Genomic DNA, 27,189 nt, shown 5'->3' on the forward strand with positions numbered 1-27,189 from the left:
ATTTTGAAATTTAAAAAATGGGTGAATTTTCATTGCATTTTCTTTTCACTATGGCGTGAGTGTTTTCTAATCAATATAAACAGCACCAAAATTGATTTACATCATAAGGACTGCTTGATATGGATACATGAAACTTGAAATTACAGTTCTAAGTGCTTTTAATATTTTCACAGTCTTTTGGAAATAAAATATTTGGCTTTATATAAGGCTGACTTGGACGTCACACACTAGGTCATATGACAACATTTTCGCTGGCCTTGTATACTTTCAATCTAGTTTTTTACGTGCCCAAACACTCATAAACATATTCACTCCACTTTATTTTTTTTTACAAGATGTTAATTAAAGTGAAATCTTGTATTTATGATAAAGAGAGGAGTGAATCGTGAGAAATAACCAGTGATTCGGTCATAACATGACATCCAAGTCAAGCGATCGAAATAATATTAAAATATTTGCTTTCCAATCCAATCCAGGTGAAATGAAAACTTTAAGCCAACCACAAAAGTGGTTGAGCATGCAATACTATATCCGGGTCATTTTTTAGCTTCTTATTTCATTTGGTCATCGCATCTTGTCAAATGACATCCAAGTTAGGTCGTGACGTCCAAACCCCATTACTGGGCTTTAAAAAAATATTTCTATTGGGTGGGTGCAAATGGTGAAAGTATTAATTGCATGAAAAGGTTGTGGTGGCGTGGGTGAAAAAAATACGAGTTGTGCATATCCTAGGGCGTCACTATGACACAATGAAACTGGTGAATAAAGGCCCTTAACTGAAATATATTGTGATCTTGATTTTAACCTAACCTTATTTATGAGTGAAATGAGTTTTCCTGCTAATTTTAAGTGTTGTGGTTGGATAATTGAACCCAAAGAGTAGAGAAAATATCTTCATCAATGTCATCACCTCATGTGTTCATGAAAAACCGCATCATTTTCAAAATTTGTGTCATCATGATATTCATGATGTCCAAGCCAAAAAGTGTCTCTCACACTCATAAAACCAATAGAAAGTACCCATGGTGTATCTTGCAGCATTGTTTCTATTGGGTGGGTGCAAATGGTGAAAGTATTAATTGCATGAAAAGGTTGTAGTGGCGTGGGCGAAAACAATATGAGTTGTGCATATCCTAGGGCGTCACTATGACACAGTGAAACTGGTGAATAAAGGCCCTTAACTGAAAGTTAAAATAATCTAGAGTATAATTTCATTGCTGCCTATTAATATCAGACCATAAAAACTATGGAAAGACATTCTGATGGGTATTCCTCATCATATCAGTCCACTTTCATTGTGTCATCAATGACGTCCAAGTCTGCACGATCACCTCCCTTAGAAGTCTTCTCATACTTAATATTTGTCACGAGTTATCTTCTGAACCACAAATATACATCACATAGTGTTTTTACTATCAGAAAACAGTATCTATTTAATAAAATATAAACTTTGAAAATTGACCTTCTTTGCACACATTTGATGCCACCTTTTTAGAATTGCTCATATGCACACATTGTCTTAAAAGAAAACCAAGGTATTTTTCACTGTCTGTAACAATTTTTAAAAATATTTTTCTGGCTTGGAAGTTTAAATTGGAAATATATAGTTTAATGGAGAAAAATACAATCTAGTCAATCACCTGCTCTCTTGTCTGCAGGCCATATCCACATAGTTGTCCATTTTCGCAACCCAATAAAAGCATCTTTCCTTCACTTCCAATTTCTCGATCACCTGAAAAAAATAAATTTAGCAATTTCAATTGATGAATAAATTTATGTAGCTGCAGTTGCATTGACAACATCAGTACGAGCAATGATGTCAAGGTCAACAGAGGCAATAGTTATCACAGATCATACTTGAACTCTTTTGCTTTTTTTTTTATTACTATTGTTATTTTTTTTTCCAATCATGCTCCAAATGAACCATTTAGACCATAGTAGGCCTATATGCTAAATCCCTCTTCATTAGAAAACACCTCTTTTACAGGACATTCGAAGATTGACACCATCCGACACTATACAAATGTTGCGCCTATCTTGATGTTGAAGCTGCAAAATGTGGATTGGATTAGAATGATAATGGCAACGGGCTAGGAATATTGGTCAGTACTGACCAATGGTTGCTAGCACCTGTTGGTCAGTACTGACGATGTACCTTAGCCCTTGTTCCTCTGTGCTGACGACTATCTTTCTAACGCCCATTTGTTAATGTTTGATTATTCGGTTTAGTTACTCCCAACATTCTTTGATAGATCAGGGTTATGGTCAGTCCTGACCTTTAGCCCCACCCCTACAGAGTAGCTATTGGTCAGTACTGAGCGGTGGACAAATGAATACTTCATCTAAATCTTTAAACTTTTTTTTTCTGACTTAAGAATCGCAAGTAGCGAAAAAAACCCAAAAAAAAAAAACAAAAAAAAACCCCCCAAATAAACACATCACCACCTGTCACCATTGCTGAGTAAAATAACAACACAAACAAACAATACTTGGGTGTGAAATCTTTATGAAAAAGACTAGTTCATAGAAGATCAACGGTAACAGACTTAACATTATGGCTTGATCAAAAACACTGCCATTTTGGCCAGGAAATATTTCTACAAATCACATGGTGCTAATGTATTTATTATTCCAGGTCATTTCAACCTACTAAAAAATAATTATTTGTTGCATCTGGTACTTGACAGAACTTTCCAAGATAAGAAAATGAGAAAAGTAAGAAAAGGACGTTCAAAATAAAAACAGATATTTTCAGCAGATTTTTGACAAATTGAATAAAAAAAAGACCAAAATTTATTTTTTTAAATCGACATTTTCACAAAACTACAGAATCTGAGCAATAGATTTGTGCCTTTTGAACCCATTCTATTTAATAAGAAGTCTTGACAGACTAATTTTAGTTGTAATGAACGATATTTATTGATATATCAGGTCAACGTAGCCGTTTGCTATCGCTGACCGTCTGATCGAGATTCAGCCGGCGAACTGAGGATGACGTGGGCAGAGGGCAGAATTTGTGTTATTTACAGTCTAATGGTGTAGTGATATATATGAATTAATGGTCAAAATATTTTTAATGTATAGAAAAATGGACAAGCTTTCAAGCGATTTTCTTATGTTCTTGTATTTTCTCGAATTCTGTCAAAAATCAACTTTTTTTTCTTTACCTTCAAATTTTACGACTTTAAACAAGTCCAATTGAACTAAAATTTTATGGACTATTTTCATATGTCACATACATGAGTTAGCAAAATTATTTCCATTCACTGTTAATTCTAGATAATCCCAAATCTTTACTCATGTAACATAATTGAAAAAAAGATATTTAAATAAGAAGAAAAAAGAGCAAAACAAAAAAACAAATAAAATCAAAACAGAATCCAAAATCCACTCAGCAACGACAGGGCTATTGGTCAGTACTGTCCAATGGGTGCCAGTGCCTGTGGGTCAGTATTGACCAATAGTCACTTCGATGACAAGAAATATATTGGTAAATTAATGAAGAATACCTATAGAGCTTTAGGGCAGTTGGAGTCGGGACTATCTGTTTATTGCAATGAAAAGTAAAATTGCATTCTATCACGTTTATAAGGTGCTGATATTACTTTCCAAAGCCACTCACTCACTGCTTGGTGGACAATGGGTTCGGAAAAAAATATGACTAATTGCAGAATATCTTTCACTATCAGGTTATTCACTTGACATTTATTTGTTAGTATTCTTTGGTGCCATTGAGAAAAGCGCACTGGAATTGATGATTTGCAAATATTCGGTTTGCTTTTTTTCTTCCTTCTGTAGCTATGTTTCTGTAGCTATGTTTCTTGCTTCTGTAGCTATGTTTCTGTAGCTATGTTTCTGTAGCTATGTTTCTTCCTTCTGTTGCTATGTTTCTTCCTTCTGTAGCTATGTTTCTTCCTTCTGTAGCTATGTTTCTTGCTTCTTTTTGATAATGAAGGGTCTACACCATAAACATTCATTTCTTCATTATTATCATTGTCCAATGCTACTTACTCATTCCAGAATTAGCTGGTCCTAAATCAATGGAATTTTCGGGAATGCCTAGACAGCAGGAATTGACATCACCACTCTCTGCTGCAAAGGTATCCAGACACTTTTGTTGCCCAACATCCCATAGTTTTGCTGTTCCATCTCTGCTACAAGTTACAATATTGCGACCCTTGTCAACAATACATGCATCCAAAATAGCTGAGGGGAAAAAAAAAGGGAAGGAAATCTAAAACAATGCCTTTGACATACCAATATCAGTATAACAAATGATAAAATGCTAGTGGTCAAAAGATTTAGAAATGGGCTGCTGAACACCTAAAACCATTATATGAAGAGGACGAGATCAATAGAGATCAAAGAAAGATCCAATAAATAATCCATCCTGATGTCTATTCTGAGACGGCTTAAAAGTCCCACAATGACAATACCATGGGATCTCAAATGGGATCTGATGTAAACAAATGAATATCATATATCAAAAATCTAGCTGAAGAAAAAAAAAAAAACAAACAAAAAGACTTGAGCATTTATATAGCACAATATCCACTTAATGTGCTCAAAGTGCTTTAAAGGGGTCCCTAGCCACTTAGGACAGGACATGACGCCCTGTAAGGCGAGATTATGAACTTTTTTTTTTCGACAGAGATAACACTGTTAATGGCCAGGTACTCATTTTACACCTGAGTATGTGAGAGAATGTGAGTAAAGAGTCCTTTTCCAAGGACTAAACTTAACGCTACTCAGAGCAGGCCCCAAACACCTATCAGTCCAAAGGTGACCACAAAGCCCACAAAGTAAATATTATATGAGCAAACAATATCATCCCTCAAAAAATGAATCCATCTAATTGTTTTCCTCTCTTCCAAAGACTCTTGGTACGGAACTGGTGGACCAAAGGTCTTATTCCACATGGAAATGATAAATGCTATGGCAAGGATTTGGACCAAAGCCAACTACAATTACAGGCCATGTATCCCAGTCAACAAGGCAGACAAAGCTGATGGATGGTTTAGTAACATCACACGCCAAGTTAATGAGCAACATGACTTCGGTTTGGACTGACGTAGACCCCATTGGCCAAAGGTCTCCCATTTCCTCGAAGCTAAAGGAAATTCTGCCCATCACTTTTGAGGAGTGGAATATGCAGTCAAAATGTAATCATTGGGGAATATTTCGAGTTTCCTATTTATTGTTTGCACTAGGATTAAGACTTCAATTATAAGAAACAATATACATGCTACCTTTCCATTTCCATACAGGCATTTTTTCATGAAGGGTTACAAAATACTTAAAACTTCAGGGACTCTAAATGCGATTTCATAATGACATCAATATTGTGATGGTCTCTGACCTGCTTTGTGACCAGTGATGGTTGTGGCACAGGATCCAGTTTTGACATCCCAAATTTTGATCATCATATCAGCACCGGCTGACAAGGCAACCACATGGGAAGGGAAAAATCTACAAGTATATATGTCTCCCACGTGTCCTTCTAAATTTCTCTGTTAGAAGATGCAAAATAAATAATTTAAATTTCAAATTCTAAATCTGATATATCAAAATTCGTTTGATTATATTAAGCAAATTCGATTGACATCGTGTTACAGGTCTGATAATTCAATGTAAGGAATTTAAGAAGACCTGGTGATAATACCATTTATTGAAAACTCAATATTAAAAAATAATTACAATGTTTTGCTCGCTCAGACAATACACTACAACTTTAAGCAACTCATTAAAGAAAAAAGTTTTGAAAAAAATGTCTGCCCACATCTGAATGACAAAGAAATAAAATTTGTATGGCATGGGATAAAAATTATGAACTCTTTGAATAAAAAGGAGGAATGTAATAGTTTCCTTTAAATTCTATATTAACTTACTCTGCAATTAGTAGAATGATTTATATTAAAAAAGGAGAGAGACCTAGAATCATATAAAACTATCCCATTTTATAATTTTATGGTCCTCAGCAATCCAGCATAGCTTGCTCATAACCGGACAGTACCTATAAGTGGATTCTAATTCTTTTGTTTTAAGTTTAGGTCCTTGTGCTCCATTCACAGTCAAGATATTATCCCCCCCCCCCCCCTCGCACGTTTCACATCTGTAGGTTGAGATCTAAACTGTTATTGACCCATTGGAAGTTCAGTCATTATTTTTTTATTTTGCTTTTGGAAATGGGAGGCAAGAGGCAAATTAAACCAATATTTCCATGTAACATTATGTGACGAGAAGAGAAGATTGTAGATATTTGGTTTTCTAAATATTATCTGGATAAACTCATAATTAATGAGAATCTGTTCCAACTCAGTTCTCACCAATTGAATTGAATAGTCTAACAGTTTGATTGCTTCTGCAACTTTGTGGCTTTTGGCTCGTTTATTCCCAATAATTCTTTTAGATAGTTGTCCTCATCATCTGCAACTAAAGCAGTCTCCTTACAACTCCCCCACCCCTCCCCATCTTGTCAATGTAATTCCACCTGATAACATAAGTGTGCTATGACCTCTCCCCCACCCCCCCTTTCCGAATCCCGCTCCTAGGCTGTTTTAAAGAGCCAACCAAACTTGCCTATTGTTACTGCAGTAGGTTTTATGTTGTACCTACCTTTTTTAGCCTCATCACTTAGGTGTTAACCGATAGAATGGGTATGTATCGTGCTAGAGAAAAGATAGTATGATAGCACGTCTTCAGAGCATTTTGATTCTTTCTGTATCTGTGTATAATGGGTTTATTTTCTCTCTGATTTTTGAGGGTTTGAAAAACTGGTTAGAATGTTTAGAGAGCTTATAAAGGGCATCCTTCTTAATGAGCATTGTTGGTGTTGTGGGAGAACAGCTGGCTGAGACTAGCTTGTGTTCATGTGGATGCCCAAAGCAGACGATGAAGCACATCCTTAGGGAATGCCAGGATGGGCCCAGCTGCACTGACCATGACCTACGAGTCTGCTTCACAGATGCTGTGGAGTGGGTTCGGTGTTGGAATGACAAGCTATGATGATGATGATGATTAATGAGCATGCTTATGAATAGGTAAATTTATGTAGTAAAAATTGTTTCATACATAGAGTGTTCTTATGGATGGATCTTGCTTATAAAAGGAGAAAATTGTAATCCAAAAACACTGATACAATTTGGAGAAGCTAAAAAAAAAAAGAAGAAAACTCAGGTTAAACCTTTATAACTGAACTCATAGTGACGAGCTCATCAATAATATATCTTACCCTTATGTCTCCAGAATTCGTTTCCCAGACTTTCAACAAGCCTTCAGAATCACAGGAAATTCCAAGACCATCTGGTGTTACATCTAAACATGTCACCTTTATAGCAGAAAGAAAATTAAATTGATTCAATTTTGATATTTCACATGTGAATGAAATGACTAGGTGAATACAATAGGATAGCAACTGAACAAAGTTATAAAGCATTTCAATTTTCATATTTGGGAGAGATAATTCACTACCAAATTGGTCCACTTTGACGACATGGGCTCTCTCTTTGCTACTTCCATTATCAACACAGCTTCCGAGAATGTTGGGGCAATGAGTTTATTTCTAACATTGAGTGGCATGAGTCAGTAAAACATAATCTCACATCCTATCGATCACAAATAAATTCCATCAAGGAAACTCTTGAGGCAATTGCTGTTCGTGAAAAGCAGTTTCAAAAAGTATGTGCCGCATTCAGTTATTCAATCTATTGTTTTTTGTTCTTTATTTTTAAATATGGATCAAGGGTACTTGTAATGCTTGAGGGTTATGTAATATCTAACAACTAATGAAAAGGTGAAAATGGAAAGGCTTTGGATGGGAACCCCTTTCCATTTTGACCTTTTCATTGGTATTTTCACAATCCCAGGCTTCGGGCAGCCCCCAACGCTCTAAATTAACAACTCCAATGAAAGTCTGAATCAGTCATAAACAGGCAAAACATAATTACAATTTAACACAATTTGATACAGAGGCAGCTTACAAAATTTAAACTGAGTACAGGACACATGTACAAGGAAACATCCACATTTATAAAGAAGATGAAATAGAAGCTATTTGGCCCACAACAACCTCTATCACATGTTAAAAAATAAAATGGCATCTCCCAAGGCTAACATAGGGCACAGTAAAAAAAAAAACAAGAGAAGGAGAAAATCTTCTGTTCTCCAAATGTTGCTCGGACCTAGTCATGTGAATTTGTGAGTGAGTCAGTGAGCACGTTAACAGAAAAATGGGCATGACAAGGTCATCAGCTCATATTCAGATCAAATTATAAATGATGATCAGAAACAACGATGGCGATGAGGAAAAGGTGAGTAGGATAAAAAGTTGGAGGGAAGGAGGAAAAGGGAAAAGGAGGAAAAGAAAAACAATACCTGTTTTTTTCTTTTATGGATACTGTAATATGTGACGGTTGGTGAAACAAATCTTCTTGATAAAGTAGAATTTTCCCCATTGTATTGAATGACAAGACTTCTCTGTAATCAAATAAAAGGGAAGAGAAAATATTAATAAAAATTTCACTCCATTGGTACATAAATTAAGGGTTATCAAAAAATCTAAAAATATTATCAAAAGATTCTAAACATGACAAAAATTTGTTGACCTTATCAATTAAAATGAGGATTTTGAATTTACTCTTTTGTTGTTGTTGTTATACCCATATCTTGGATATATACAGAAACATTTCTTGATTGGCAGAGTTTATTTCAGAACTTTTTAATATAAACTTACAAAGAAAACTTATTAAACTTTAGTCTTTAGCTCCAAGCATGTTTAAATTTTACAATTAAAAAAACCCCCACTGATTTAGAAGTTCACATAATTTTTATATAATTTGAGGACCGCTGAAATATACCATGTATCTTGACTATACTATAATTTTACGAATATGACCGAATGTATGAATTAAACATTTTTAAGCTGCTATACAGCCAATTTTCTAGGACCAAAAATATCAAGCTGTATTTTTTACCTTTGTAATATTTGATACGTAAAATAAGTTACTTTTGCTGGAGAGATACAACAACCCTTCACTTGACAGGCCATGAGAAACAAGGTCTGAATGTTCTGTTGGTGTACCTGCAATGAATGAAGGCTACTCATTACTAATAAGCATCTATGTATTACATTTGATAGATGCAAAATGCTCTGCAAGTTAACATTGGATTAACTTTCTTTTGTAGTCTCTTGCATTTTGATTGTCCCATTGAAAAATAAATGAGCACATACTAAAAATTATTAAAAAATAAAAATCTGCATGCCATGATTTTATGGAAAAAAGCGCATAAAAATATCATTAGATTTTCATTTCTAGACAATTATGAAGCGATGATGTTAAAATGATTTTTGGTTTGAATTGAGCGGTTACGGTTTTCTGAACGTTAACTGTTTTGGTTAAATAAAGAATTATTACCTGTACATTTGAATGAAATCCATGCTTGACCATCAATTTCCCTACAAGTAAGAAAAAATCATTTCATTTATTCATCACATAGTCAAAACAGATCTGTTTTGTTTTTCTTTGACACTTTTAGGTAATTCAGTTTCAGCATCAGTGAAAAGGAGATGATAGAAAAATAACAATTTTAGATCTAGCTAACAAGTGCCCAAGAAAAGTGTATGAAAAAGCCGGAAAGCACAAACAAAAAATCAGAAGTAGATCAATAATAGACCTTAGGATAGAACTTATTATTGTTGTCCAAGGAAATGGAAATTAAATTTTGTTCACAATGATGCCAATATAAAGTAGGTACGATGACAATAAAGTGGCCGCATACAAATCCACAAGCACATTTACACATTTGACCCTTGAAAAGAACTCTTCAATTGAGTAGAAATAGAGACAAAACAATTTACTTTCAGTGAAACCATCACTGAGATTGTTGTGCACTTATCTGCAGTTCTGATAACCCAAATTGTTAGGGTCCCCTTGTTGTGAAGGAAATACACTCCAGTTTCCTCGAACTAGTTTGAATGTTCCGAATTTTTTCCTTATTATTCTTTGTTATCATTCATTTCCTTCCTCAAACGAATTTTTACCTCGAACATGGTTTCCTCGAACTAATTTCACCCAACCAATGTAAAAAAATATTAATCAAAGTCCTTTTTAAAAATTCGACCGGTGCTTTCAGCCACTGATGATTTACTGTGACATTGACAGTCACGTATGTGTGTATCATATATCTCTTTACACTGCAGGTGTGTATACAATATGATACACACACAGACTCTATTGCTGTTTCGCATAACTCTGACACCTCTCTGCTTATTCTGATCACTTTGCCATTCATTCTGTTCGATGCTCTCTGCCATGATTTGATAATGGTTGGCTCGACAGTAGTAAATGAATGTTGTGATACAGCACCCCCCCCCCCCCCCCTACACCTACCCCTTGTAACATGTCATTATCTCCCTCAACATATCAATAAAGTGAATACATAAGGTTCGCTTTATTCATCCTCAAGTGGAGAATTGACTTTGGATCTATTCCGAGGAAAGACTGGAATAACCCAGGTGTCAGTAGTAGCTGACAACAGATGTTTCGTTATTTTGCTCCTAGAGCTTTATTGTATAGAGGGTTGGGTGCAAAATATAAATAAACTACATTACTATTATTATTATTATTATTATTATTATTATTATTATTATTATTATTATTATTATTATTATTAATTTTTGAGTTTCATTGACGATGATGATGTATCTGTTGTTATGTAGTGATGGTGGTGGTGATGTGGTTGTCGTGGTGGTGTTGATTATGTGATGGTAGTAATGATGACGATAAGGATTATGATAATGATGTAATGGTAGTGGTGGTTGCAGTAATTTTGATAACGATGTGGAGGTAGCTGTGGCAGTAATGATGATGATGCGGTGATAGTGGTTGCAAAAGTAGTGGTAGTTTATTGATAGTGGTAGTGGTTGTTATAGTACTGATAACGATGTGGTGGTAGCTGTGGTAATGATAGTAATGATAATGATGTGGTGGTTGTGGTTGTAGTAGTGGTGGTAGCGATGATGAGGAGGAGGATGATGATGTAAAGGTGGTGGTGGTTGCATTAGTTTAAAGATGTGGAGTTTGCTGTGGTAGTGGTAGTAATGATGATTGTGTGGTGGTTGTAGTAGTAGTGGTATTTCACAGGAGCACTGAGCTATGAGTCATGAGCAATGGCGAGAGAGTATCCATAAGTATAACATGAAAAATATGTCCATATGAATGAGATTGTGAACATAATAAAAATACATCAAATGGGTGCAATTCATCAGTTTCCTATCCCTTCCTACCTTTTTTGTCTTTCATTGATTTATTGAAATCTTTAAACGTTTAGGGTAAAATGGAGTCTTATGTTAATAAATAATAATAAATTTAGAAAAAGTCTCACTCCCCTTCTAAGTGGTAGTAGTAGCAGGCTACTATCACAGGCCATCACTTTGCGAAAACCAAGGGAAATCACTAGTCGGGAAACCAGGATAATTCTTGAGTAGATATTCTCATTATTAATTGGAACTGTGGATTCAGTCCACCAGTGGACTGAAAACACAGCTGTGTATTCAGTCCACGGGAAATAAAAATATTTCAAAAGGACCAATTATTCGTCTATACTTGTTACCTTAATCGGTAATGACGACATTGATACTGAGCCTATTGTAGGTTAGGCATCATCAGAAGTGGACAGGCATAACACTTATGACGATTTGAGGCTTAATAATATCATTTACAGTGTTCTATTTACTCTCGGAAAATCTTGATTGAGAGTTGTGCGAAACCGGGTCACTGAATTCTCGAAACCACACAGAGAATAATGTTTCTAGAATTAATTTAAAATTAACATTTATATCTATTTTTAATCTTTCTTAGTCCTTTAGAATTTTTTGTGATTATCAAAACCGATGAATTTTCCAAGGAGATCAGAGTTTTAGTCTTGCTTGCCCAAATAAGGTTCTATTTTGTCACTTTTCACATGGATCACTGACCTCGAGTACGGCTGAGCTTCGAGGCCTCCCCCTCTTTAAAAAATAAAGGTCGATCAAACTTCTCGAGTCACCAGGAATGGCTCAACGTGTGGAACTTGAAAATTAAGAATTTTTTGTCAAAGGATGGCACAGGCGTGCTCGAGGCCAGTGACTGATGTGAAAAGTGACCAACAGAAACCTTACTTGGGCAAACAATACTAAAACTCTGATCTCCTTGGAAAACTAATTGGTTTTAATAATCATAAAAAGTCTATCGGACTAGGAAACATTAAAAATAGATATAAATGTTAATTTTAAATTAATTATAGAAACATTATATTCTGTGAGACTATTTTTGGCCAAATTGGCCAGGCCAATGGCTATCTGGCAACCATGGTAAGAATTTGTCTGTTTCAGGCTCCCGATTTCGAATAACTCTCAATCAAGACTTTTCAAGAGTAGATAAAACGCTGTAAATGATATTATTAATAGGTACTTTGGTAAACGTCCATTTGGCCCTCCAGCAGGGAGCCGATAAATGGGCTAGTGGCTGTGACCCGATAATTTGGACTTTTGAGAGATGGGTCTCAGAAAAAGTTCCATAATTTTTTTGTTTAAGGATGGATTTAAATGATTTATGTCTTATTTTCTTCAAGAGAAATTAAGCTATCGTTTGGTGTAGTTTATTTTAAAATCAATGACAGTTTAGTATAACTTTTGATCATGGATAAAATAGGGTATAATTTAGCTTTGGATAATTAAAAGATTAGAACTTAGTAAATCAAAATTTCATGATGGCACTTTTATTTAATATCTTAACTTTTTTATAAAATTAAATTCAGGGCAAAGTTGTATACCGCATCATTGAAATTCGTTCCAGCAAAATCCTTACTCAAATCTTAGCGGCCATTTTAGACCAGTTTTGGAATCCAAATGGTGGTTACTACCGGAAATGCAACAATTTTCAGGTCACAAAGTCCGTCAATAAATAACAAAGGCAAATAGAAGACCATTTTTCAGCCTTTAAACAAACATAACTTTTCTTCTGCTTATCTGATTTTCACAATTTTGGTATCATTAGAATCGTGTTGAAAAGCACTTTAAAATGATATAGGTTTCATTGAGCTCAATCCAATTTGATTTTTTTTTTTTTTACCAAAGTACCTATTATTAAGCTGTCAAATTGTCATAAATGTTATGCCTGTCCACTTCTGATGATGCCTAACTAACCTACTACAATAGGCTCAGTATCAATGATCAATGTCGTCATTACCGATTAAGGTAACAAGTATAGACGATAATTGGTCCTTTTAAAATATTTTTATTTCCGGTGGCCTGAATACTTCTTCTTCTTCTTCTAGGTTCCATGCCTGGTCCAGGCTTCGGATACTGCATGAATTATCTCTCTCCATTCCTCCCTGTCTCTTGCTTTTTCAAACAGCTCTTGGATTGTTAGGTTGGTGAAGCCCTTCAGTTGGTCTATGAGTGTTTTTCTTTCTCTCCCCCGGGCGCGTTTACCAGGTATTTTTCCACAACTTGCCAGGTATTCATTCTTATCTTTCCTTACTATGTGTCCGAAAAAGGATAGTTGTCGATCCACTATTAAGGGCATTAGTTTCCTTTGTTGGTATGTTTGTTTTAGCACTTCTTCGTTCGTTTTGTGTGCAGTATACGATATTCTCTGCATCCTTCTCAAGCACCACATTTCAAAAGCTTCAATGTTCTTTTGTGTTTCTGCATTTGTAGTCCAGCTTTCGCATCCGTATAACAAGATTGGCCACACGTAGCACTTCAAGACTCGGAATCTAATCCCGAACGACATCTGTTTGTTTTTCAAAATGTTTCCCAGGTCCATGAAGGCCTGTTTGGCTTGAGTTATTCTTGCTCGTATGTCTCGGTTACATCTTCCATCTGTTGTCACTATTGAACCTAGGTATTTAAAACTTTCTACGTTGGTAAGTTGCTCGCCGTGAATCGTTATATTGCAGGTGTTGTTGTTTTCGGGGTTTTTCTGTATTACCATGCATTCCGTTTTGGTGATATTCACTTCCATTCCCTTGGCTTCACTATCTACTACCACTTTGTCAACAATCTTTTGAAGTTGGATTTCTGATGTTGCAATGAGTACCGTATCGTCTGCGTATCTTATATTATTTATGTTGTGACCTCCTACTTTTATTCCCTCCATATTATTTATGCCCCTCATGATTGTTTCTTGGTATAGATTAAACAGATCTGGTGAGGCAAACACACCCTTGACGGACTCCTTTCTTAATAGGAATGGAATTTCCTGTAGAGTTTCCGATTTTGATAGATGCCTGCTGGGTGTAGTATAATGTTTGCATGAGTCTGAGGTCTTTCTCATCAGCGCCAATGGAGTGCAGTTGTTTTAGTATTTCTTCGTGGCGTACTCTATCAAAAGCTTTTTTGTAGTCGACAAAACAGAGGTATAGTGGGGTCTGAACCTGTATAGCTCTTTCACTTAAAACACGGAGGAGGTATATTGCGTTCCTTGTCCCTCTGTCAGGTTGGAATCCATATTGTTCTTCTGCGATTTCGGGGTTAATCTTATTCCTTAGCCTGTTGATAATTATACGCAACAGTATTTTGTTGATGTGGCTTATTAAACTTATAGTTCTAAAATTTTCGCATCTGACTGCACCTGCTTTCTTTGGTATTGCTATGAAAATAGAGTTACAGAGATCTTCTGGAATTTTCCCAGTATTGTATATATTGTTGAATAATATTAATATGTGAAGTTCATCAATTGCTAGATCTCCTAGGCTTTTTAATACCTCTACAGATATTTCATCAGGGCCTGTTGCTTTACCATCCCTCATTCGTTCCATGGCATGTTCAAGTCCACTGGGGGACTGAAAACACAGTTCCTTATTAATTAGATCTGCGGCTTCCTACTCGAACTCAAGACTTGATACATTGATACCTTGATACCTCTTCTTCGGGTTGAAGGCTATGCTTGTAATACCCGTTCTGCACTATCTCTGATATATCTACGCGCACCTGCATGGTTGGGGCGGAGCTGGTAACGCTTGTAATGCCAGTGTTTGTCTAACTTGTCTTTGAACTCATTCACTGTCCTCGCTTTAATTACATCTTCTGGAAGGCTGTTCCAGTTATCTGTCACTCTGAGTCCAAAGGAGCATTTTCTTACATTTAATCTGGCCTGTCTTTTTTTTAATTTGTCGCTATGTCCTCTCGTTCTATTAAATGTGCTCTCTGGTAGTATTTGCTCTCTATCTACTCTATCTTTCTCGTTTATTATCTTATATACTTGTATCATGTCTCCTCTTTGTCTTCTGTAGTACAATGATGGTAGTTTGAGATGCCTCAGTCTATCTTCATATGGTAGATGCTTCAAATCTGAACAAAGCTTCGTTGCTCTCCTTTGTACCCTTTCAATTTTATCCATGTCACTGACTCGTGATATCCTCGGTGCATTACCATATTCAAGTGATGGTCGTACCAGAGCAGTGTAGAGCCGCCTAATAATATCATTATTTCTGCTGGTGAATGTCCTTTTAATAATTCCGAGAGTTCTGTTTGCTCTATTTATTGCACAGTTGACATGATGGTGGAAGGATAGTCTGTTGTCTACATGCACTCCTAAATCCTTTTCTACTTCTGTTTCCCCTAGCTGCTGGTACACTCCGTTATCGTCTCTCATTCTGTATGTGTGCTTTGGATTTTTGTAACCAAGATGCATTACGCTGCATTTGCTTGCATTAAACTTTAACAGCCACTTGTCTGACCAGTCTGATAATTTGTCGATATCATCTTGTATAGTATGTCGGTCACTTTCTGTTCTTACAGGTCCAAACAACTTTGTATCGTCAGCAAATATTCTGATCACGTTATTTACAACATCAGGTAGATCATTGATGAATACCACGAATAATACTGGACCCAGAACACTCCTCTGTGGAATGCCGCTGGTGACATCCGACCACTGTGATGTGTGCCCGTTCAGTGAGACTCTCTGTTTTCTGTCGTGCAGGAAGTTAGATATCCATTCGTTTATCTTTCCTCTGATGCCATAGCTATGTAGTTTTTGAATGAGCCTTTCATGGGTACAGTGTCAAATGCCTTTTTAAAGTCGAGGTATATCGCATCCATCGGTTCTCCCCTATCCAAGGCGTCTGTCCATTCATCAATGCAGGTAATTAGTTGTGTTATGCATGATCTCCGAGGCACGAAGCCATGTTGCTCATCACAGAACAGATTGTTTGTGACCATATGCTCCATCACATGTTCCTTAATTATTGCCTCCATCACTTTGCACGGAACTGCTGTCAGACTCACAGGTCGATAATTGCCAGGAGTGTTTCTATCACCTTTTTTTAAATATTGGAGTAACCTGTCCAAGTTTCCATTGTTGTGGCAAGTTCCCGTTGTGTAACGACGTTGTGAATATGATTTGAAGCGGTGTGGCAATTTCATTCGCAATTTCCCTTAGCACTCGAGGGTGGAGTCCATCAGGTCCTGCTGATTTGCCTGGGTTAAGCTTCATAATATTTTTCAGTATGTCTTCTTTCTTTATAACTATACTGACAAGTGCCTCGCTGTAATGTCTTGTCTCCAATGCTGGCACATGGTTAGTGTCCTCATGTGTAAATACACCACAGAAGAATTTGTTCATTATTTCTGCTTTTATAATGTCCTCGTTTTGCAGGTCTCCATTACTGTCCCGCAGATCACCTACCCCGCTTCTTATTGTTGTTCTCGATTGGGTGTATTTCCAAAAGGCTTTTGGGTTTTCTTGGATCTCATTTGAAATACTCTCCTCAAAATCGCTCTTAAGCTTCCTTGTGTAACTTCTCAGTGTATTTCTAGCGTCACAATACAACCTGTAATCAAGGCTATTTCTGGTCTGAAGGTATCTTTGCCATGATCTGTCTTTAGTCTTGATAAGTCTAAACCCTTCTTTGTTCATATATAGATTTCTTTTTCTCTTTCTTTTAGTGTCGTTAGCCTTGTGCATAGGTATGTATTGCTTCATCGCGGATTCTAATATATTCTGGAAGGTGTCCCAATCCTCTTGCTCACTGCATTCATTAAGTGTATGGGCCCAGTCTATGCCACCAAGATATTGTCTCATTCCTCTGTAGTCCCCTTTGTCATATTTGTACTTCACGGTTTTACTTTCAATTGCCTGTGTTTGACATGTATAATCGAATATGATGGTACAATGATCACTGCTGCCCACTGGGGCCAGATACTGGGTGTTATTCACAACATTCTCCTCGGATGTTAACACTAAATCTAGTACTGATGGTTGTTGGTCCCCTATATCGTGTTGGTCTTTCGATATGTTGTGTTAAGAAACAGTCCATGAGGCATTCTGTAAATAAATCACTGTCTGAACCTTCGACTGTAGCTGCACATTCCTCCCAGTTTATATGGGGATAATTAAAGTCCCCAACAATTACTAGGCGCTCTGGGATCATATCTACTATGGCACGTAACATATTTTCCAGGTTTCTATTATTTTCATAGGTTCTTGACGGATACGATATATGCATCCAAACAGAAGTTTATGATTGTTTCCAAGAGAAACTTAGTCCAAACACATTCAGAAAAGTATTGTGTACTTGTACATTTGAATTCCGCCACGCTAAGTTTAGTGGAAAAATATATACAGATTCCTCTCCCATCCATTTCTAAATTATGAATTGGGGTGTGATAACCCATCAAGGCAACAATGTCAGGTTCATGATCTTCAATAAGCTGCAGCAAATCGGGCATCTTTGTGGTTATTACGTCTACATTAGTTAATAAAATCCTTAACCCACCTCGAACAAAACTTTGGTTAATTCTAACAATATTTACAGTCTCAAGTCTCAAACTCAAGTTGGCTGACAATGGACTTTGTGACTTTAAACAAAGCAAGATAGTGGCAGGGACCTCACTCCATTACCAATGCCGAATTGTGGATCAGCACTCAATGAAATATAGAATTTAAAAAGAGGTTTGGAAAACTTTGATACCTTAGGGCTGAATCCCAATCATTTTGTAAAATAAGACGACTAATGGGCGTCGCCATTTTGTTCCAAATGTAAAATCGAAAGTAAGATTACGACTTTACTCGTAATCTGTAGAATATTTTGTTTGAGATTAAAGTTTTCAATTATTTTTAAAACATTGATGGTTTTATGTTCAGATCACGATTTTTCATTAACTTATAACCTCCTGTATATTTTTATTTATTTTAGCATTGGTGATTTTTTACGGCATTAAGAGTTTCTAATTGCCGGAAGTGCAGAAGATCAACAAACGTAGTTGGCCTTTTAGTAAAAAAATAGAAGCTTTATATATTATTATTGCTGAAATAGTGGCCGACAGCCACTCTTTATACACTCAAAAGGCCAAGGGGATTTCTTTAAATTAAGCTGAAAAAAGTGCATCAACTTTTTCAATTCAAGTCCTGTGCGACTACGACTTCTTATTGGGTAAATTGTGATTCCAAGATGATGACTGACTGTCCCACTTTTATCAAAAGTTATCACTTTTATTTAGATAGGATAGATATATCATATACAGCCTATATTACTTTACTCGCTGTGATTATTCTCAGACATGTCTTTTTTGAAACTCCGCTCTTTTTAATCTTTATCCACATTCCAAATCCCTCAACGGTAATTCAACCATGTTTCTAACTTAGTTCACTATTATTATTATTATTATTTATTATTATTATTATTATTATTATTATTATTATTATATTATTATTATATTAATTATTATTATTATTATTATTATTATTATTATTATTATTATTATTATTATTATTATTATTATTATTTTGGATATAGATATCTAGACGTTCTATCTATATTATAGAGAATAAGATTCTATCATATTATAATAAGCAGGTAGATAGCTGATGTAGGTCTGAAAACATTGGCACTCCCCCTCCCCCTTCCACCTTTTATTTATTTTTATTTCTTGGTACTTGATACTAGCTAGTGTAACTGTAACAGTTGGGTTTGTGCTTTCATCAAAACGTGAATAAATACTTTTATTACGAAACCAGTATTGTAAAATAATTTTATTTAAGACGTATAGAAACTCATCCAAGTCTGCCTAAATCTATAAATAGACTTTTATATTATGTTAGTTTGATGGTTTAAGTTAACGTCCAAACGATCATCAAATAGACACCCAAGTTTTGGTGCAGCTATGTACTATGTGGTAGTGCGGGGCGGTCCTTGGCAAGCTTAAGGACCACGGTCCTACGGTCCTTGGGAAATGAAGACCGCAAGGACCGGTCCTAGGACCGGTCCTTTTCGACATTGAACATTCCTGAGAGACTGTTGGAAATTCGAACCGGTTTGACCTTTGAGACCGTGGGATCGTTCATTCTTGAACCGTTAAAGACCGCTACACGATGAAAACCGTGGTCTACAGGAGTAAAACACACGGAGTAGTCACACTCATTTCAAATTGTAACCTAATTAGAGAAGAGGGGTGATGCCTTCTTTATTTGCTCACCGTACTTCATTGTTACTTCGATAATTTAATAAAATTTGAAATTTATCCCCATTAACGGAGATAATGGCATCGCCCAAGGCGTTGATCGAGTTGTTCGTGGCGTTGATACACACACGCAACTCCTACCCCCCCCTACCCCCCCCCCCCCCCACACACACACACACACATTAGAGGGCAGCGAACATTGAAGAGTAGGAGAGAGACGTGAAGTTATAATAAGAGGGGGTGGATGAGGTAATAAGAGAGGTCGATGGTGACTTTTCACCAGATCTAACAAACTCAGCTACCCATTCATTGCTGAGTAGACAGGGATTCAGAAAAAACTCGACTGCACCCGGGATCGATCTCTGGCCCTTTGCGTATAAAGAGAGTGCTCTATCAACTGAGCTATCGGGGTCCCCAAATATTCTATTGGACTTTTTTAAAATTCAGACGTTATAACTGGGTTTTTTGGAAGGAAGAAACTAATGAAACTCATATTATTTGATTAGTAAAAACACCAAACGAAATTTTAATATTATTGTATTATTTTAAATGACAGCACTGTGATAGAAAGGAGTGGTGACAAGAGAATGGACAAAAGAAAACAAAAAATCGGATTTGCTACTTGCTAGGTTCGACACCACACACACACACACACACACACACACAAACACACACATCTTTAGTAGTCACATACATTTCAAACAATAACCCATTAGAGAAGAGGGGTCATGCCTTCACCATAGATCATTGTCATTGCAATCATTATGGTGTGGTAAATTTTGAATTTACCCCGTATAATGGAATCGTCCAAGGCGTGCGCCTCCTGTTCCCCCCATCTCACACACGAAAGGGCGGTTTGCGGAGTGGAGGTTGGTCGGTCGTATCTTGTGTCGTTTAGTGTATGGCAAAGGGGGGTGGGTGCGATTAATTAAGTGGGATGGGTGGTGATTGGTGGAAGATAGGCAACCGAAGCAACGAATCGCTGGGGAAGTAGCCTAGTATGGCGCGAGACCGTTGAAAGGTGATAAGAAGTGAGGACTGCCGCCAGTCTTCCACTATGGGACCGGTCTCCGGTTCACAGCTAAAAGACTGTGGGACCGGTCCTTGGACCGGTCCTCAGCGCGGCACTACTATGTGGCCTTGTGATATGACACTAGCATTCGAATTGGAAGGTCCTGGATTCAAGTCCTTTTCTGAGCGGGACATAATTACGTCTTTAATCACATTCTCTCGCCTTACTCAGGTGTAAAATGAGTACCTGGTTGTACCTTACCCACTACTCACTCCACGCTAACGTTTCATTCATACTGCAACCACCATTGAGTGCAGACGATAAAAGTTATTTTGCATTTTATTTTATTTGTTTTCCACGTTAATTTGTGTATTGTTGTGCTGACGAAGGATTTGTAGCCGAAACATCCATTGTCTGTATTGTTCCCATACGAAGCCTCTCCATTTTCACTTTTTCGTTAGTAGTTTCACGGTCACAGGCTTCAGGCAGCCCCAACCGTTTGCTACCTGACTGTTAACAGCTTTGTCTTAGTCTGAAAAATTATAATTAATTCGCCTAACAGGTGTCATGTCTCATCCTACATGTTAAGTGTGGCAGTAGGCGAGGGATCCATTGTAAAGCACGTTTAATGGATATTGCGCTATATTAAAGCTCAATTTCTCAGACCTGCCAACCAGTACGATTAATCGTAGTTTAGTACGATTTTTGGACCCAGAATACGTGATTTTCGTGGATTTAATACAATTTTTTAAAAGATATGTGATGTGAATGATGTTGATGATACATTTGATGCATTGATTCACACGTGTCGTACACCAACTGTTGACTGTATTTATGATGCATCACATTTAATACTATAGTTATCATTTCAGTTGCTTATATGATGCTTGTTTTCACCTATATTTTTCTCATACATTTTTGAGGATTTGCATAGAATGATGCATATAAGCTTGTTTATACTTTAAATAGTCTCAGACCACATTTAAACTTTTGCCACTTATTAAATAGAAAATTCTAAGTGAAAATTTAATTGAACCAACATCTTTGACTATGAAGCCTTCCCTTGAATAATTTAATAGATCTCGAAAGGTTCACTATTTCTAAATTGGGTGTATTATTAATTGTGTGTCGTATTGTACAAAGGTGTTGGGGTGAATAGTTATAACAATAATTAGGTGGTGTCATTCTCGGTGTTCATCGTCGACCGTTGTAATACGATTAAAATAGCTCACTGTTTTTTCCTTAAAATTGTAAAACGTAAACAACAATGGTCTTAATAGATGATAAAATCCTTGCAAAAATTTTATAAAACTTTACAGTATTGCTAAATTAATTGTTTAAAATCCACGAATTTTCGTCAAAAGCAGCACAAACTCATACGAAATCCTCTGAATATGAAATAAAATTCGTCCTGTATAGAAATAACACTTAAAACAGCCGTAAAATGAAGTAATTTTAAGAGCTCTGTGAAAAGCAGCCTTCCAGCGCTGAACACATTACACATTACCCTGAACACATTTCCCATCATTTGACCAAAGTAATAGTATTAATAGTATATAGAAGTAATAGTAATAGTAGGAGGAGGAGTAGTAGTAGTGAATTCTCAACAACAACAAAAAAACAAAAAAAAATAAGAGAGAGAGAAAGAGAGAGAGAGAGGGGGGGGGGGGGTCATTAGATAACATATATGGAAAATATCTTGCTACTGTTGCAAATTGTCATCTATTGAATTGAAGACCACTCTCCCAGATATTTTATCTCAAAACTTTCTCATAACTGATGTACTGGGCTAGCAGATATCACCATCACAACTTCATTTGGTACATCAGCATCTCTTACCATCAACATCATGACATCACCACTTCTACAACTGCCATCACAGCATTGTCACCACATCACTTCTACCACCACCGCCACCACAGCTTCATCATCATCACCACCACCACCACTAGAGCACCATCTCTACAACAACCACCACTTCTTCCACTGACACTAGCATCAATACTACCAACATGTTAAGGGTCTGTTGGTCATTTCTTTGAGTGTTTCGAAAGCAATTTCCTTTGATATTGCAATTTCTGAGCCTTATGCTAATTTAAAACGGACATTAAGTTTTAGTTTCTCGATAAATCGATCATTTTGTAATCACTAGAGATTGCTTGAATGATGAAGATCAGAGTTTATTTTGATTTGGGATTGATGTTAGTTTTTATATCAATTTTTGTATAGTGCACACTTTTTTTCCACATGTGCGGACAAAATACACTTTTTTGCTAGAAATACACTTTTTAGGGTCATGGAATACACTTTTCATCCTGGGAAGGTTGGCAGGTCTGCACTTCTACCACCACCGCCATCACAAGAGCACCATCGCTACACCAACCACCACTTCTTCCACTGACACTAGCATCAATACTACCAACATGTTAAGGGTCTTTTGGTCATTTCTTTGAGTGTTTCGAAAGCAATTTCCTTTGATATTGCAATTTCTGAGCCTTGTGCTAATTTTAAATGGCCATTAAGTTTTAGTTTCTCGATAAATCGATAATTTTGTAATCACTAGAGATTGCTTGAATGATAAAGATCAGAGTTTATTTTGATTTGGGATTGATGTTAGCTTTTATCTACATTTTTGTATAGTGCGCACTTTTTTTCCACATGTGCGAACAAAATACACTTTTTTGCTAAAAAATACACTTTTTAGGGTCATGAAATACACTTTTCATCCTGGGAAGGTTGGCAGGTCTGATTTCTTTGTTTGTTTCTTTTGCTTTTTAGAAAAGTTTTTCATTCTCTCCTATTAAAAAATTTACTTCACAAATATTAATTTTCTTAGAATTCCCAACAATAAATTCAGTCTTATCGTCACTTAATTTTAGTTGTTTTTTTTTTACCATCTGCATGATATGTATACCATCTTCTATTTTATTTTTGTGATACTTTACTTCAAATGGTGGAGTAGATTTAGACGATTGTGCGGCATTTACATGCATATGGATTATGGATGTGGATAATGCTGACGCTTATAATCTGACTGTGTGTTGATTGTACACCAAAGCTCTCATCATGGAATCTAGGGGAACATCAATATATGACACATATTTACTGCCATTCTCCGTTTACAACCCATGATGTATGATCTAAACCATTGAAGGATAGTTACAGATATCCCAAAGTTTTATTAAACAGTTAAAAAGAATTTGGTGGTCAATTGTGTCAATGGATGCATATTAAGATCAAGGTGGATGAAAATGGAAACTTGCACCCTCAGTCTCCTTGTGCAAATAACTGAAATCTCTAAAAGTGCATGCAGTTTCATTGTTATGAAATTGGTGATATGCAAGATTTATTTGTTTTAGAAGTGTGCAATCTCAATTGTCCGCAGACTACCTTCTCCAGGATTTCCAACACAAATTGCAAGTTCGAAATGGGTCTCAAATTCCATAATTTGTCAGGAGAGAAGATAAGGCTTTTTAAAGATTGGAATCATATTAGTAATAGCATGCTTGAATTCATTGCAATCAAGTGGGCATGTTTTAGGTGAGGAATTTACTCAGATGAAAATACCTTCTTTTTCAGTAACATAAGTAAACTCTGTTAGTTGTTTGTCACAGGTAAATGGTGTGAATGTAGGAGGGATGGTATTGTGAATTTTTAGCTTAGTCCTATGTCACTTACACTTTTTTTCACATTTTTCTTCACATATTCTGTGATAACATTTGGCACATCGTTCACCTCACTTGATTTTGATTTTATTTGGTAATAGAGTATAATTCATTTTAACATTCAAATTAACATTTTAGATCTATTATACATCTAATCTTTTTGAGCTTGCTTACTTGTTCTCTTCTGACATCACAGAACATCATCTTGTCTTCATCTTTAGGGCTATCCTATCACTTTTTCTCGACATGCCCTGTTTGCTGAGGCCATTAGCAAGACATGGACCATTTAGTGTAACTTTTCCTTTCCAGAGTAACAAAAGGTGGTGAGGAAGCAATGCTTCGGCTTGGAGAAATATTCATTGCCAAGATGTTTTGCTTAAAATGGAAGCGTGATCACCATATATGATATACAACTGATAACACATCAAACTCAAAAACAGTCAATCTAAGATGGATTAATTTTACCCAAAACAAGCATTTTATGAAGGTGTCTACTACTTGGTTTATATTATATTAATTGTTATTAAATTTTTTGTTTCTTTTCTTTTTCAGTTCTCTGGTAGAACCCCTGCCACACACATATAATGTGGGCTTTAAAGCGAAGAGTTGATAGAGAAATAAAGGTATGTTTGAGTTTTTGTGTAATCAAAGAATTTATGAAATAAAAATAAGTAATCAATACTTTATTTTGAAACAAGGAATGTTTAAGGCAAGTTTGAATCTTTCCATAGTCTGCCTCCTCTGATTCCAACATCCTCAATTCATTTCAAAATGTTCCAATTAAAAATTTAAGACGTGTGAAACCAAATTTTGAGATTATTCCAATATCTGTCACTGTTTATGCTTGTTATTCATACAATGCAGCCCACTTATAACAACACCCATTAAAATGACATTTCCTCTATGATAAAGAACTTGGTATGAAATGTGTCAGACAAAGTAAAAAAGAGGTCGACTGATTTTTTTGGGATGTTTTTTTTTCTCTTATTTTTCTTTCTTTTTCTTACACCGGTGCCTTACCTTAATTTTTAAATTTTACATTTCCTCTATAGCACTATTGTTCCCAGGTCCAATTTTCTTCCTATATCCTTCATTAATAATAAAAAACTCACCATTACAACATAAGTTTTTAATAAAAACCCGGTATAGCAATATATGTAGGTAGTAATCAGCAACTTCAAATGGCCATTCAAGATAAAATTTCTGGTCCAAGGAAAAAATTGATGAGGTACAACACTGTCAAGTAGGGCAGGCATAGGGCCTGTGCGATCCTACCTAACACAGAACTACTTGTCATTTATGTTTCAAAGCTTAGTCAATATCCATATCACCCCTCTCTCTCTCTCTCTCTCTCTCTCTCTCTCTCTCTCTCTCTCTCTCTCTCTCTCTCTCTCTCTCTCTCTCTCTATCACTCACTCTCTCTCTCTCTCTTTCTCTCTCTCTCTCTCTCTCTCTCTCTCTCTCTCTCTCTCTCTCTCTGTATATGAAAAGATGTGCGTGTTTGTATGTGTCTTTGTATAAATGACCAGTACACTTTATCTTATGTTCCAAATGAACCTGTCATAATCCATTTTCTTTTTGTTGTCAGTCAATTTGCAACAATTGATGTTGACCCTGTAGCTATCATTTTGATCTTTAAAAATCCAGTTCAGAGTGGTTCTTTCAAATGGTATCGACACCAAGCTCAACAAAGAGCATGAATCAGATTCTGAGTTCAGTGGACACAGTTATCTCTGATCACTGATCATGCACACCAATACGAAAACTATCCATGGTGTCTACTTTTACTCCTATCAAGTTGAAGAGGAAAGCCCTGACCAATGATGTAAGGTTGCAGATTCTCATTAAAATTGACACTTCTAATTTCAAAAGAATAGCATGAACTTAGTAGTGCTAAAAAAAATGTAACTCAGACATACAATTTTTACTACTTAATTTACTTTAGGACGATGCCCAAACCCAGTACCGGAGAACAGAACAAGTAACACCAGATCTTATACGAAGGCTTGGTCTGGAGAAAGAACTAGAGGTAATTATCGGATTGTTCTACTGTACATTGACAAAACATATTTTTATCATTTTGGCCAGAAATTTTGGCCCCTGAGCAAACATATTCAGGACTGACAGATATTTAATCTTTTCTTATTTCATGTGCAAACTACGATTTAAAAAAAATTCCAAGCAGGGAAGTATTGCTTTTATTTTAATGTTCTATTATTTATGATAATTTGAAATGAATTGCTACTTACAAGTTTAAAACTTTAAAAGCTGACTTAAGATTATCATTCATGAGGATATAAATTATCTTCAAGTGTGTTTAAAGATCCTACTTTTTAAAAATTAAATAATTATGTAGTTATTAACATTTTTTTTGTCTTATAATTAAAGGGTCATGGCAGTTGTGTCAACTGTTTGGAATGGAACGAATCTGGGAGGTAAGTCTCTCAACAAATTTTTGGCTTTATAAAATATTACAAAGCGTTTAGAGTGATGAGAAAAAAAATATCTACTAGTTTATTTGATCCGTAAACGTAATTGATAATCAATTGATGCTGTCCAGTTATCAGGTTTCCTTTATGAATGATCCAATATTGATCAGCATATATGTATGAATCCAAATGTTTCCTCGTAGTGGAATGATATAGCAATGACTATGAAAATTTTTGTTTTCTATTTTTGTAGGAAATACTACTCTTAGATCAAAGCCCTATCTCCACTGAGTAAAAATCTTTTTGAATTTTGAAAATCCATTAAAATATAACAAAGTTATGCAGTTTCAAAGATGTCATTTATTTGGATGACTCACAAAGAGAAAAAAATACGGAAAATATGGGACGCTTTTTCTGCGTTGTATTCTGGTTTGTGCCTGTATCTCGCTTAATACATGGAATTAGATATTAAAACTTGGCAATTTTATGTCAAAATTATCAGGAAATATGATGAATACATCAGAAGAGTTCTAACTTGTATAGTTTTAGAGCTGTATGGCTAGGGTCAACTATAATTTTGTTTTAAAATATACATAATATTGATCATTTGGAACTTTTCCGAAGCGTTATCTTGTG

At 35.9% G+C, this 27,189-nt stretch overlaps 2 protein-coding genes across 3 annotated transcripts in view; one reads left to right on the forward strand and one right to left on the reverse strand.

Annotated features, from left to right (window-relative positions):
- The window catches only part of LOC144968860 (proteasomal ATPase-associated factor 1-like), a 34,407-nt gene extending 16,374 nt beyond the window's left edge, over nt 1-18,033 (reverse strand). The window contains exons 1-8 of the mRNA XM_078907647.1: nt 17,959-18,033; nt 9,414-9,454; nt 8,973-9,079; nt 8,374-8,475; nt 7,232-7,327; nt 5,360-5,510; nt 4,012-4,206; nt 1,641-1,732 (exon numbers count right to left, since the gene is read on the reverse strand). Of these exons, the coding sequence (XP_078763773.1) occupies nt 1,641-1,732; nt 4,012-4,206; nt 5,360-5,510; nt 7,232-7,327; nt 8,374-8,475; nt 8,973-9,079; nt 9,414-9,454; nt 17,959-18,014 (840 nt within the window). The 5' untranslated portion in view covers nt 18,015-18,033. The remainder of the gene's footprint in view (nt 1-1,640; nt 1,733-4,011; nt 4,207-5,359; nt 5,511-7,231; nt 7,328-8,373; nt 8,476-8,972; nt 9,080-9,413; nt 9,455-17,958) is intronic.
- A 167-nt stretch (nt 18,034-18,200) lies between these two features.
- LOC144968861 (WD and tetratricopeptide repeats protein 1-like) overlaps nt 18,201-27,189 on the forward strand; it is a 34,975-nt gene continuing 25,986 nt past the window's right edge. Inside the window, exons 1-4 of one of the 2 annotated variants that reach the window (XM_078907649.1) lie at nt 18,201-18,420; nt 24,677-24,747; nt 26,070-26,153; nt 26,513-26,559. In XM_078907649.1, the coding sequence (XP_078763775.1) occupies nt 24,709-24,747; nt 26,070-26,153; nt 26,513-26,559 (170 nt within the window). In that variant the 5' untranslated portion in view covers nt 18,201-18,420; nt 24,677-24,708. The remainder of the gene's footprint in view (nt 18,421-24,676; nt 24,748-26,069; nt 26,154-26,512; nt 26,560-27,189) is intronic. The other variant, XM_078907648.1, reaches the window with a different exon arrangement.

The sequence above is a fragment of the Berghia stephanieae genome, chromosome 3, assembly GCF_034508935.2.
Source record: "Berghia stephanieae isolate SIO BIC M18660-M18661 chromosome 3, UCSD_Bste_1.3, whole genome shotgun sequence".
Classification (NCBI taxonomy): Eukaryota; Metazoa; Mollusca; class Gastropoda; order Nudibranchia; family Aeolidiidae; genus Berghia; species Berghia stephanieae.